The sequence below is a fragment of the Salvelinus fontinalis genome, chromosome 3 (assembly GCF_029448725.1).
Source record: "Salvelinus fontinalis isolate EN_2023a chromosome 3, ASM2944872v1, whole genome shotgun sequence".
NCBI classification, from domain to species: Eukaryota; Metazoa; Chordata; class Actinopteri; order Salmoniformes; family Salmonidae; genus Salvelinus; species Salvelinus fontinalis.
The window spans coordinates 62881188-62895504 of record NC_074667.1 but is presented as its reverse complement, the minus strand read 5'-3'; the positions used below and the strand labels follow the sequence as shown (position 1 = coordinate 62895504).

The 14317-nt window shown below is 44.2% G+C and overlaps 1 protein-coding gene across 2 annotated transcripts; it reads left to right on the top strand.

Annotated features, from left to right (window-relative positions):
• The first annotated feature begins 63 nt into the window (after window positions 1-63).
• Window positions 64-12574, top strand: LOC129851314 (xaa-Pro aminopeptidase 1-like). Of its 2 annotated transcripts, none has more exons than XM_055917766.1 (20): window positions 64-173; window positions 1689-1813; window positions 2162-2225; window positions 3873-3977; window positions 4222-4314; window positions 4461-4604; window positions 4786-4881; window positions 5870-5951; window positions 6100-6310; window positions 8010-8099; window positions 8223-8273; window positions 8415-8473; window positions 9001-9078; window positions 9190-9261; window positions 9579-9639; window positions 9750-9819; window positions 9920-10093; window positions 10307-10383; window positions 10510-10608; window positions 10951-12574. In XM_055917766.1, exons 2-20 carry the CDS (start codon window positions 1697-1699, stop codon window positions 11068-11070), a joined length of 1863 nt encoding a protein of 620 aa, XP_055773741.1. In that variant the 5' UTR covers window positions 64-173; window positions 1689-1696; the 3' UTR covers window positions 11071-12574. The 2 variants fall into 2 exon arrangements, with proteins under 2 accessions (XP_055773741.1, XP_055773740.1); XM_055917765.1 differs by lacking the exon at window positions 64-173 and adding an exon at window positions 433-1158.
• Window positions 12575-14317: the final 1743 nt, after the last annotated feature.

Sequence of the window (14317 nt, the reverse complement as noted above, 5' to 3'; positions counted from 1 at the left end):
GCTGTATTTTGAATTAAAGGGAGGCGAGTCTCATCTCCGTGTGGTTATTGGAGGAAGCTCGTGTCACGTGACCAGAAACGTCAACGATTCAATGGCAGCCTACTGTTTTGTAAATTAACACAAGGGACAGCTGCATAAAATAGTGCTTTTAACGACAGAATCGCATTTCTAAGGTAAATGTACAATTTAACGTTATCTTATTAAACTGACATGGTGTTAACAAACTTTCTAGCTGGGGTTCCGATGCAAGAAAGCAATGAATGGAGAATATCGTGTGGTTGTAATGTGGAAGACGCGCGCGTGCTACATGCTACTCACGTAGCCCCATTAGTGTTGTCTAGCTAGCAAGATAGGTAAAGCCCACGAATGTTTTATGTAGAAAATATATGTCTAATGTGTTAACTACTAAAGCTATGAACAACGTGTGACTCATACTCCAATGAAAGATATACAATATTGACTAAGAAATTTGTATTATTTTGCTCAAAGTAACTTTTCCATTGAATATCCCCCACAGCAGACTGATGAAATGCCACACCTACCCCAACTGCGACAAAATAACTGCATTGAATTGATTAACACAATTATGCCAGTTGGAATCATTCAATTAGTAATTGAATTAGCTCACCAGTTTCCCCCCACTTGTTGCCAGCGAACTTCCTAAATAATTGGTCTCAAATTGTAAACAACATCGCATGTAGGTTTCAGCCAATCCGTGAGTTCGGCGTTGGCTTTGTTGAGGCGATTGGATGACGCCCATTCTGGCATCGATGAATAAAACTACCCCATCAATAATATGGGATGATTTTATTCCTTTAACGGCCTGAAATGAAACCACTGATATTATCCATTATACACCTTACAGTATGTCAAATCTTTCAAAATCATGATCTCACAAAATGCCTTTTTGTTGATGCGTTTCTTAGATCTTGATGTATGATCAAAGTATACTGTAAAAAGGCAGCATTCAGGCCTAAGGGTAATTGAATAGTTTGCAATTGCAGCAAAGATAATAATCATAATCTGTTAATATTTAACCCTGGGTTTGTCTGAGTCAGCAAGGTTAAAGATCCAGGTGCAGACTAAGACTTTGAGCTCCACGTTAAACAGGCTATTTGTCAGATATCTCATAGACGGCTGAAGACAACATGGGCTCAGGTAATCGCATTATTAATACTTTGAGTTCACAATAATGAACAACACATCTGTTGAGTTTGTCCTGTTTGTTAAACGATGCGTTTGTTATTATTCTTTATCATTTTGTAGGAGGTGGATTCTAGTTTAGGCTATACATGGCCCACTTCTGACACCAAGGTAACAAAACAGGCAGAGATTGCGGCGTGAACCCACAACCTTCGGGCCCGTAGCCCCACGGAATTCAGCTGTGCCTCAAAAGCATGCTCCGATGGTAGAGTCGATATAAACCAGGGTCGTTACAGTTGTATTACACTGCTGTGTGTAATCTAGTTCTGAGGGAGCATCTTTAGCCATGTTGTGCCTGTTCAGTTACTCTATCGTGGTTTAAACCCCTGTGTCTGTGGAGGTAAAACTGTGACTGAGACGGATTAACTAGCCTACTCGAGAGGGGAGCCAGGAGCATACTGTAACTGTGGATCCCGCCGGAGTCCCATTGAGCTGCCTGTTCAGCTCGTCTGTTATGGCTTTACCGCCTGTATATCTCTCCCTAGACGTTGCCATGTCTCCCAAGATCACGGTGGAGCTGCTGCGGCAGCTACGGCAAGCCATGAGGAACACCAAGTACATCGCTGAGCCCATCCAGGCCTACATTGTCCCCTCTGGAGACGCACACCAGGTACTGAACACACACACACACACACACGGTCGCATGCATGCAAGAACACACGCACACACACACACACACACAGAATTACTCATTAGAAATAATGAACAATAGTGAGTATAAGTCTGCCTGACCTCTAATAATGGACAATGTGACTTTCAAGCAGGGTCCTCTACATCTCCACATCTTGAACTCTACTCTTTCTTTCTCTCTCTAATCCTCATCCCTCCCTTACACCCTCTCTCTCTCTCTCTCGTCGTGATGTGAAGAGGGGAATAATTAAGATGTTATAATAACTGCTAGGGGACCACTTATACCTGATTACTACTGGATCTGATCTCTCTCTCTCTTTCGTTACAGAGTGAATACATCGCACCATGTGACTGCAGACGTGAATTCATCTGTGGCTTCAATGGCTCCGCAGGTATTGTGTGTGTATGTACTTGGGTCAGGATCTAGTTCCCTTGTTATAAAGGAGGTTGATCTGGCGAGAACACCAGTGAATACACAAAGACAAACTTATCACAGCCTTTGGTCATGTCAGACCAGATGAAATCAACACTTCATACAATACCAGGAAAGTTGTATTGTCATTTCCCATAAATGCACACCTTGATTATAACAGTGAACTTATACGCCCTAAGAAAGAACAGGACATCTGTAAACAATATAGACAGACATTTGCTTGTATTGAATTAGGGTCAGAGATTGGACACGTTGATAATAAAATGAAATCAGGCCATAGAAACAAGACAGTTCTGTAGCCTTGCTTGACAACCTTTGAACAGTAGCATAGTGACAACTAAAGACATGACTAAGAATCAGCTATTAAGACGACGTGTCTCCAGGTACGGCCATAGTGACAGAGAACAGATATGTAGCCTTGGTTGATTGATTGATGACGTGTCTCCAGGCACGGCCATAGTGACAGAGAACAGATATGTAGCCTTGGTTGATTGATTGATGACGTGTTTCCAGGCACGGCCATAGTGACAGAGAACAGATATGTAGCCTTGGTTGATTGATTGATGACGTGTCTCCAGGCACGGCCATAGTGACAGAGAACAGATATGTAGCCTTGGTTGATTGATTGATGACGTGTCTCCAGGCACGGCCATAGTGACAGAGAACAGATATGTAGCCTTGGTTGATTGATGACATGTTTCCAGGCACGGCCATAGTGACAGAGAACAGATATGTAGCCTTGGTTGATTGATTGATGACGTGTTTCCAGGCACGGACATAGTGACAGAGAACAGATATGTAGCCTTGGTTGATTGATTGATGACGTGTTTCCAGGCACGGACATAGTGACAGAGAACAGATATGTAGCCTTGGTTGATTGATTGATGACGTGTCTCCAGGCACGGCCATAGTGACAGAGAACAGATATGTAGCCTTGGTTGATTGATTGATGACGTGTCTCCAGGTACGGCCATAGTGACAGAGAACAGATATGTAGCCTTGGTTGATTGATTGATGACGTGTCTCCAGGCACGGCCATAGTGACAGAGAACAGATATGTAGCCTTGGTTGATTGATTGATGACGTGTCTCCAGGCACGGCCATAGTGACAGAGAACAGATATGTAGCCTTGGTTGATTGATTGATGACGTGTCTCCAGGTACGGCCATAGTGACAGAGAACAGATATGTAGCCTTGGTTGATTGATTGATGACGTGTCTCCAGGTACGGCCATAGTGACAGAGAACAGATATGTAGCCTTGGTTGATTGATTGATGACGTGTCTCCAGGCACGGCCATAGTGACAGAGAACAGATATGTAGCCTTGGTTGATTGATTGATGACGTGTCTCCAGGCACGGACATAGTGACAGAGAACAGATATGTAGCCTTGGTTGATTGATGGATGACGTGTCTCCAGGTACGGCCATAGTGACAGAGAACAGATATGTAGCCTTGGTTGATTGATTGATGACGTGTTTCCAGGCACGGACATAGTGACAGAGAACAGATATGTAGCCTTGGTTGATTGATGACATGGCTCCAGGCACGGCCATTGTTACAGAGAACAGATATGTAGCCTTGGTTGATTGATGACATGTTTCCAGGTACGGCCATTGTTACGGAGAAGCATGCGGCCATGTGGACAGACGGACGGTACTTCCTCCAGGCCAGCCAGCAGATGGACAACAACTGGACCCTCATGAAGATGGGTAAACAACAACAGCACTCTTAGTTCTTGAATGGATATGGCATCTGAAGACACCTAGTTGAAGCTAGTATAAGTGGAAGTTGGTTTCTTCTGCATCTAAAGTTGAAACTTTAAAGCAAATGCACTTAACCACTTTAGTATAGATTGGCCGACGCTTCTCTTGATAAGACATACTACACATGGGACAGTGTACTCTGTGGTGAGATGTGCCAGTATTTTCTGTCTCATTGCGGGTGTGTCACCAGGTCTGAAGGAGACACTCAGCCAGGAGGACTGGCTGATCAGTGTGCTGCCTGACAACTCCACAGTAGGAGTGGACCCCTGGATCATTGCTGCTGGTCCGTGGAGTTCTACATCTCTTACGTCACACACAATAACACAGTGATAATTGTGTAGTACATGTTGTGTACTGTACTTCCAGTGCTAAGTATCTACCATTTTGGTGCCGACTATGGTTACATGACCTGCCTGTTGTTCCATCCAGACCAGTGGAAGAACATGTCTAAGGCCCTGGCCAGTGCAGGCCACTCCCTGGTGGCTGTTCAGGACAACCTGATAGATGCCATCTGGATGGACCGTCCAACCAGACCCTCCACTCAGCTCCTCACCCTGGGCCTGGGGTTCACGGGTCGGTAGTACCGCTTGGAGCCATTATTGACCTTATGTATCCTATCTTGTGATTGGTTGAAATGTAGTTGCTGTACATGTGTGTACAATGTTTTTGATACAGAAAGCATTTTGTTCAACAGTGATGATGACATCTTCCTCATCATTGGTTCACAGTTAATCCAGGTCCTCCTCTGTTCCAGGTCTGACGTGGCAAGACAAGATGACCGCTCTGAGATCCAAGATGGCCGAGAGGAAGATCTCCTGGTTCGTTGCCACGGCGCTGGATGAGATTGCATGTATGATTCCCTTTATACTGATATAGTTACTATAACACAGCACAGAGACATTTTTCCTATATAATTCACCCTTAACAGTCGTTGCAATTACCACATAAAATAACACCAACTCACTAACCCTGGTCATGTTGAGTTACAGGGTGCACAGGCTTTCGTTCCAACCCAGCACTAGCACACCTGATTCAACACTTTTTCTTTTTTTTTACTAGGCAAGTCAGTTAAGAGCAAATTATTATTTACAATGACAGCCTAATCAAATGTCTTGATTGAAGAGTAGTTGAATCAGGTGTGTTAGTGCTGGGCTGGAACAAAGGTCTGCCCAACCAGTAGACCTACAGGACCACGGGTTGATGCACTTTATTGAATGACCTCACCAAACAGTTACATTGCATAACCCTGTGAAGTAGACACGACACCCCCTGATCACGATCCAAGAACCCTGAGGCTGTACGGGTGTCCCTGTAGATGCCTGTCTGAGCACCTCGTTAGCTGGCCCTAACGAGCCTATAGAGCTCTCGGAGCTGATTGTCTGGCCAGAGTGTTTGTGTTAATTAGGGAGGATGATGTTGATGTTGATTGCAGCCGTCCAGTCACTTTTAGACTAGTGTGTCTAAATGAGGGGGTTTGTCTGGGCTTCTTCCCTAGAGGGTGAGGAGGATAACCTCATCAGAATAATAATACAATTATTAATAATAATAATGATTAGGATCATAATAATAATGATTATGATCATCATAATAATAATGATTAGGATCATAATAATAATGATTATGATAATAATAATAACACAGTGCTAGCTAATTTATTTTTAGCGGAAAGACACATTTTTAAATAGCTGTTTACAAGATTCAAACTACTGTACATAAAAATCTAAATCAAATTTGACATGCTTACATACACTACTGAATTTGTTGAAGGAGAACAGGAAGAACCGTATCCACCAAACAGGTGTAAAGTAGTAGTGTGTTAACTGTGTTACTCTTCCCAGGGCTGTTCAACCTCCGTGGCTCTGACATCGAGTACAACCCCGTTTTCTTTGCGTACGCCATCGTAGGAATGAACACAATCAGGTAAAAGATCCTAAAAGCACCTCAATTAATCTAAAAACACTTGACTTTCTTTCCCGACTGTCCTTTCTCTGACGCAGTATAGAATGCACAGCATACTTTGATCTCCCATGAGAAGTAGGTCATGAATCTGACCTCTGGCCCCACCTAGGCTCTTCGTGGACATCAAGCGTCTGGCCGTGCCGACGGTGAGGGAGCACCTTCAGCTGGACACGCCCTCCAAGGCGGAGCTTAGCGTCCAGACCGCCCCCTACGAGTCTGTGTTCACGGAGCTGCAGGCCGTGTGTGCCTCGCTGGGGCCCAAGGAGAAGGTGTGGATCAGCGACAAAGCCAGCTGCGCCCTCACGCAGGTCATCCCCAAGGTGAGGGAGTGCGACTGTGTAATGTCTGACACAAAATGGCTGTAGTGGGTGCTCATGCAGGTTATTCCCAAGGTGAGAGAGTACAACTGTGTAGTCAGGCACAAAATGACCACTGTGCATAGCTGTATCACATTGGTATAATGATGGGGATGAGTTACCCCCAAACAATGTAAAGTACTTTTGTTAATAAACTCAGCAAAAACTGCGTTTATTTTCAGCAAACTTAACTTGTAAATATTTGTGTGAACATAACAAGATTCAACAACTGGGACAAACTGTACAAGTTCCACAGACATGTGACTAACAGAAATGGTATAATGTGTTCATGAACAAAGGGGGCGTCAAAATCAAAAGTTACAGTCAGTATCTGGTGTGGTCACCAACTGCATTAAGTACTGCAGTGCATCTCCTCCTCATGGACTGCACCAGATTTGCCAGTTCTTGCTGTGAGATGTTACCCTACTCTTCCACCAAGGCACCTGCAAGTTGGACATATCTGGGGGGAACGGACCTAGCCCTCACCCTCCGATCCAACATGTCCCAGACGTGCTCAATGGGATTGAGATCCGGGCTCTTCGCTGGACATGGCAGAACACTGACATTCCTGTCTTGCAGAAAATCACGCACAGAACGATGGCTGGTGGCATTGTCATGATGGAGGGTCATGTCAGGATGAGCCTGCAGGAAGGGTACCACATGAGGGAGGAGGATGTCTTCTCTGAAACGCACAGCGTTGAGATTGCCTGCAATGACAACAAGCTCAGTCCGATTATGCTGTGACACACCGCCCCAGACCATGACGGACCCTCCACATCCAAATCGATCCCGCTCCAGAGTACAGGCCTCGGTGTAACGCTCATTCCTTCGACGATAAACACGAATCCGACCATCACCCCTCGTGAGACAACCGCGACTCGTCAGTGAAGAGCACTTTTTGCCAGTCCTGCCTGGTCCAGCGACAGTAGGTTTGTGCCCATAGGTGACGTTGTTGCCGGTGGTGTCTGGTGAGGACCTGCCTTACAACAGGCCTACAAGCCCAGCCTCTCTCAGCCTATTGCGGACTGTCTGAGCACTGATGAAGGGATTGTGCGTTCCTGGTGTAACTCGGCAGTTATTGTTGCCATCCTGTACCTGTCCCGGAGGTGTGATGTTCAGATGTACCGATCCTGTGCAGCTGTTACACGATCAGCTGTCTGTCCTGTCTCCCTGTAGCTCTGTCTTAGGCGTCTCACAGTAGGAACATTGCAATTTATTGCCCTGGCCACATCTGCAGTCCTCATGCTTCCTTGCAGCATGCCTAAGGCACATTCATGCAGATGAGTAGGGACCCTGGGCATCTTTCTCTTGGTGTTTTTCAGAGTCAGTAGAAAGGCCTTTTTAGTGCCCTACATTTTCATAACTGTGACCTTAATTGCCTACCGTCTGTAAGCTGTTAGTGTCTTAACGACCGTTCCACATGTGCATGTTCATTAATTGTTTATGGTTCATTGAACAAGCATGGGAAACAGTGTTTAAACCCTTTACAATGAAGATCTGTGAAGTTATTTGGATTTTTACGAATTATCTTTAAAAGACGGGGTCCTGAAAAAGGGACGTTTCTTTTTTTGCTGAGTTTACATGTAGGCCTATTTAGTAAAATGATATGTGTAGCATCAGGTACCTACTAATTCATTGCTTTGTTTTTCTGTTTTGTCCACAGGCCCACCGGTCTCCTATCCCCTACACTCATCTCTGCCTCGCCAAAGCTGTCAAGAACGCCACCGAGATTCAAGGGATGAAAATGGCCCATGTAGTTACCTTTGACCTTTTGACCCTTACAATTATTTAATTGGATTTTAGACACCATAAAATCACCATAATTGTATCATCAACCAGCCATTGATCATGTTTGACTTTTTCTCCTCAACCACAGATCAAGGATGCTGTCGCCCTTTGTGAGCTCTTCGCTTGGTTGGAAAAAGAGGTACTTTACATGTACTTTTAAAATGTCATTTCCAGTAGTTTTGTAGCTGAAAGTCGTATTACAGTTTTATGGTGGCAGACTTTTTGACTGTGAGTGTTGCAATGACTACGTGCCATGTACTGTGTGGTTGTGGTTTTATAGATTCCAAAAGGCACAGTGACTGAGATCTCCGCAGCAGATAAGGCCGAGGAGTTACGCAGGTGGGGTTCTACTTTTCACTTCAACCGTAAAATAACAAAGCTATGTAACAACAACATCTGTGACGTTTTCTCTCCAACTTCACTTATTATCCTGGACCTTAGATTGAGATTTTATAGGTTCCATGCAGTCACTACACTGTGAAAAATATTTTCTGAAGCACAAGGCAATTGGACAATTGCATACACCTCTCATCTCTTTCTCAAAACACATTGGAGGAGAAGGTCAGAGGGGAGGGACCTCTGGCATTCTCATCCAATGGGTTTTGAGAATGAGACGAGGAGAGAGTAGAGAGGCCGCAAGGAGTATGTAGTTGAGATATTCCCAGTGAGTCAGAAGTTTTTGCATGAGAGGGATATTTAGCATTTTAACTCCCTCTATTGAAACAATTAGGAACTGTTTGTACCTACTTCAACTCTGATGTGTTGTGCCTAAGAACAGCCCACAGCCGTGGTATATTGGCCATATACCACACCCCCTCAGTCCTTATTGCTTAAATACACATAAATAAATATTCACGTGGTTTCAGCCAACAGAAAGACTTTGTCGGACTCAGCTTCCCATCCATTTCCAGCGTTGGACCAAACGGAGCAATCATTCATTACAGGTACCTTTGTTTATTGTACAACTTTATTACACTAATTAATGTAGAGTTGTCTATAATCATGTTTTTGATAATTTATTTTGTATTTATGTACTTATTTTTGTTGTCCTATAGACCCCTCCCTGAAACCAACAGAACTCTCTCTCTAAACGAAATCTACCTCCTCGACTCTGGAGCCCAGTATATGTAAGCAATAATCCTACACGTAATAATGCTGCACGTAATCCTACATGTAATAATGCTGCACGTAATCCTACACGTAATAATGCTGCACGTAATCCCACATGTAATAATGCTACACATAATCCCACATGTAATAATGCTGCACATGATCCCACATGTAATAATGCTGCACATGATCCCACATGTAATAATGCTGCACATGATCCCACATGTAATAATGCTGCACATGATCCCACATGTAATAATGCTGCACATAATCCATAAGCACGTTACAAATAAAACATATTGTTCTAATCAATTCTGGTTCTGGTGTTTTCTAGTGATGGAACAACAGACGTCACCCGCACCATGCACTTTGGATCCCCCTCTGCTTATGAGAAGGTAACAATTATCCATATGGCCTCTTCTCTCATGACCTGCTACAGCGTATGACAGAAGGAAAGTCCCAGTGGTATGTTCAGTGACCTATAGATTTTCTCTCTATATCTCAGGAAACCTTCACCTATGTTCTGAAGGGACATATAGCCGTCAGCGCTGCCATTTTCCCCAACGGAACCAAAGGTGAGACCTTGTGTGTGGAGTACTCAATGTTGCCAGTGTTTGTTTTTAAATGACTAATATGTGAAATGTAAACCTCCACTCCCCCCTCCTCCACCCTTAGGCCACCTGCTGGACTCGTTTGCCCGCCAGGCGCTGTGGGAGTCTGGGCTGGACTACCTTCATGGTACGGGCCACGGGGTGGGATGTTTCCTCAATGTCCACGAGGGACCCTGTGGGATCTCCTACAAGACCTTCGCCGACGAACCCCTGGAGGCAGGCATGATTGTCAGCGATGGTGGGGACGTACACACACTCACGTACATGCATGCACACACACACACACACACAGACATGCAGGCACGCATACACACACACACACACACACACACACTTACTATCATGCATGCATACACAAACACACAGACAATTTAACTATTTCTCTCTGTTTCTTTCTGTCTGTCTGTTTCTCTCTCACACACACCTGAACTTGTCTCCTTCCTTTCCTCAGAACCTGGGTACTATGAGGACGGCTTGTTTGGCATTAGAATTGAAAACGTTGTTCTGGTGGTGCCAGCGAAACCCAAGGTGAGAGATTGACTGAATAAGTATAAAATGAAGTGAAGTGTATATAGATGTTTATGGAGACAGACTGACTGACTACGTGTAAAATGAAGTGGGAAGACCATGTGACCTTTGTGTCTGTGTCCTCAGTACAACTACAGGAACAAGGGCAGTTTGACGTTTGAGCCTCTCACTCTGGTCCCCATCCAAGCCAAGATGGTCAACACAGATCTTCTCACCCAGAAAGAGGTCATTCTTTGGAATTCCTATTTTACCAAACACACTTTCTTTAGGTGTCATTCATTTATTTCTACTAAAATAAAGCATTCATTTATAATTTTAAAAAGTCATCATTATAGAGCTCTATAATGTAAACAGCCCTTCAAACTTGGGTAGAAATACTGTATTGTTTGGTTGAATGAAGGGACACGTAGTAGAGCAGAAATAAAACAATCTTTCAGTTTCAAATCAGCTTTGCCATAGGAGAGAAAGATAATGTATAAGGAGGTCTTCAGGAAATAGGTTAGTAATAGTTCTGCCATTTTGTATGTTATCACTCTGTGTGTGACACTCTCTCTTCTCTTCCTGCAGCGTGATTGGGTGAACGAGTACCACAGGCAGTGCCGGGAGACGATTGGAGCAGAGTTGGAGAGACAGGGCCGCAAGGAGGCCATGGATTGGCTGATCAGGGAAACCCAGCCAATCGCCTGAAGGCTATTCTGTGACTGACTCTTATTTAATTCAATTGTATTGCTCAGAAGTACAATTGATCGATCAATTGATTGCTCATCTCAGCAGTGATGATAACCATTTCTTTAGATATTTTCTCTGAGAAGCTACTATCTATCGTTCTGGTCTCTGTGTATTTCACGCTATGCTTCTTTTCTAAAGCACACCATCCATGTCTGAACTGTTTTATGGCGATTCAATAAATATCCAAGTATGGGGAAAAAGGATCTTTCACAACTTTCAAATAACTTCATCAAAGTTCATTCACTTTAGAGAATGTTTTTCCCGAAATAGAAACTTGAATAGGACAAAAAAAATCAAACACCCCTCCCATGAAGTGGAACATGCCACCTTGCTCTAGAGCTGCATGTAAAAGTTGGGCGGGTCCAGGATGATACCACTATTGGGATCATTGGCGTAGTCCTGAAAGGTTAGCTCTTCTTGCTCCTTCGATCCACCAGGGGCGATATTCTGGATATTGTCCTCTTCCTCCAGCCCTATGGGTAGAGGGTTACTGTAGATGTAGTAGATTCTGGAGATGTCCTTAGATGATTCCTGTTTTCTGAAGAATGAGAGAGGGTTTCTGAAACTGGTGGATCTGTTGACAGCTCTGATGTCCACCGGGTTGACTGGTACGTCACGAAGCACAGCACTCTCATACACATGGGCCCTCTTCGACAGCCTGGAGGCGGGAAAAGATATAATGTGCTTTCAGGGAACTGTGGGACTTTCTATGTGTTCTTTCTTGTCGTTTTAAACCAATGCATTAAAATGGCCATCATTATTTTGTGTGCACACCAACATGGTAAAAACGGTTGCTGTAAAAGACCATTCAGTTTTGTCATATGTCCATGGAGTGTCACTGTTCTACTGTGTTAAATGTGGAGTGGTACAGTGAGGAAAAGGCTACACCAGAGGAAGCCGGGCTCATTGTAATGGCATAAATGGAATGGTATTAAACATGGAAATGACATGTTTGACTCTGTTCCATTAATTCCATTCCAGCCATTACATTGAGCTGGCCTCCTATAGCTCCTTCCACCAGCCTCCTCTGGGCTACACGTCTAGGTTTGTCACCAAAACAACCTTCAAAGGTTCAATGTAATTTAAGCGTCATATTCAATGACCAAATATTTAGTTTGCTCCAATGTAGCCTAACGAGTGAGAGTCATTACTAAGTTGACTTTAGCTGAGATGCCAACATGACTCAGAGAGGTAATTGTAAGCCAGAGAGATAAACATGACCCAGAGACAGATGACCTGCGACCGTGACAGGAGATGCTGTAGAGCCTCTTTACTAAGATATATATATGAAGTATAGGGAATTATGGATACTGTAGTACAACAAGCCTTACCTCCTGCGACCGTGACAGGAGATGCAAAGCGAGAGGTTTTACCCCACCCAAAATCTGTCCACGAAAATACATTTTTGTATGGAGGTCAACGAGAGAGTGTTGAATTTGTCAATAAAAAATGTAATTGCTGATTTGCTACGTGAGGCCTATTTGATCGAATAGACGTTTCGTAATGGTTGTTATGAATGCACTGATATAAGTGGACACATGGAATTTCTGCAACTTACCCAAAAACTGACTTTATATATCGGAGATGTGCCTTCTGTCATAGAGATAGATAGAGGACTCATCATGGATATAACCTGTTTTAGAATGGACCTTGCCATTGAGGGCCTCCACCATTTTAAAGTAGTCAACTGAGTGGGGATTCCTATGAGTTAGGAACAATCAATCAATGATGAAGACTTTTAAATAGAGAGAGCCTCAATGGCGCTGCCAATGCTCTCTAACAGACGCTATAATGGCATAGATACAAAGATGAGTGCTCGATCTAACTATGGCCTGTTTACACGATTATCTGCCCTCTCATGATCTCGCCTCCTCCGGCCTGCCTTCCACATTTGAGGACATATCCAATATCTTGTCAATATAATATACAATCTTTGCTAAGATTCATATGTAGTACAAAGCATTAGGGGTATTGTAGCACATCACGCCTTACCGTCTGCGGTTGTGACAGGATATGCTGCAGAACAGGCTAGTGATGGTGAGAACACACAAGGCTAGAGACATTAGGATGATGTTGAACACCTTGAACTCTGGAAGAAGAAGGAAGGAAAAAGTGACTATGGTGACCATATTCTAAGAAGAGGGGACTAAGACTAAGGTCCACCTTCATTTCAAGTAAAACACTGAAACTTATTCAAGACAAAGTCCCACTCAACCAACAACACTCCCAGTTCAACTTACAAATGAAGAGGCTAGATTCAACAGAAACCAAAAAGCAGCCCTGTAGTTGACCTTACCCACCATGTACTGCTGCGTTCATATCCTGGTCGACCGTGGTGAGAGCCGCGGTCCTGTTCATATCAAACGCCATCACCGTCACACTACTGTGGTTGTGGGTCCCAATCCCACTCATGTTGTTGCCATTGGCATCTACCACATGGACTGATCCCAGGCTTCAAGCTCCACTCGCTGATTTAAAAGCCCTCAACACCATGTGACTCCCCCTAACCATTCTTGGCTCTGTTCTGTTGTCGTGGAAACTTGGCACCCCTCTTTTGGCGCCCCCCAGCCTTTGTTCTGCACCCTTTTTAGTTCCTGTACCCCTCTTCCCCCCTCCCATCTCTCCATACACCCCTCGTTTACATATTATTAGTATTCTCTCCATCTCTGAGGGACAGTGAGAGAGAGGGAGAGGGAGTATTCTCTCCATCTCTGAGGGGCAGTGAGAGAGAGGGAGAGGGGGATAGTGGTGGAGGGTGGATGGGTAACAGTCTGAATACTCATGGCAGGTTCTGAGTGGTGCCCCACTACATTAACAGGGAGCTACAGTACTTTAGGCCTCTTGGGTTGAACACCACCAACTCTTCCCTCAACACCGCCACCCACTTCAGTACAGACAAGATATGTTGTGTTCATGTTCTGACACTATAATTGGTTTCACAGCTAGTTGAGCTTCAGCTAACCAACCCAATAATAGCAATATGCTGCAATATGGCCTCTATAAGAAAAAAGTCCATCATGTTCAATACATCACGTATCAGCTTCTTTTCATCACATCCTGTCAAACAAGGAACACACCGTGTGTCCCCCAAATGGCCCCTATCCCTAACTAGTGCACTACTTTTGACCAGAGCCCTTGTCAAAAGTAGTGCACTTTATAGGGAATAGGGTCCCATTTGGGGAGCACACACTGTATTGTATTGGAA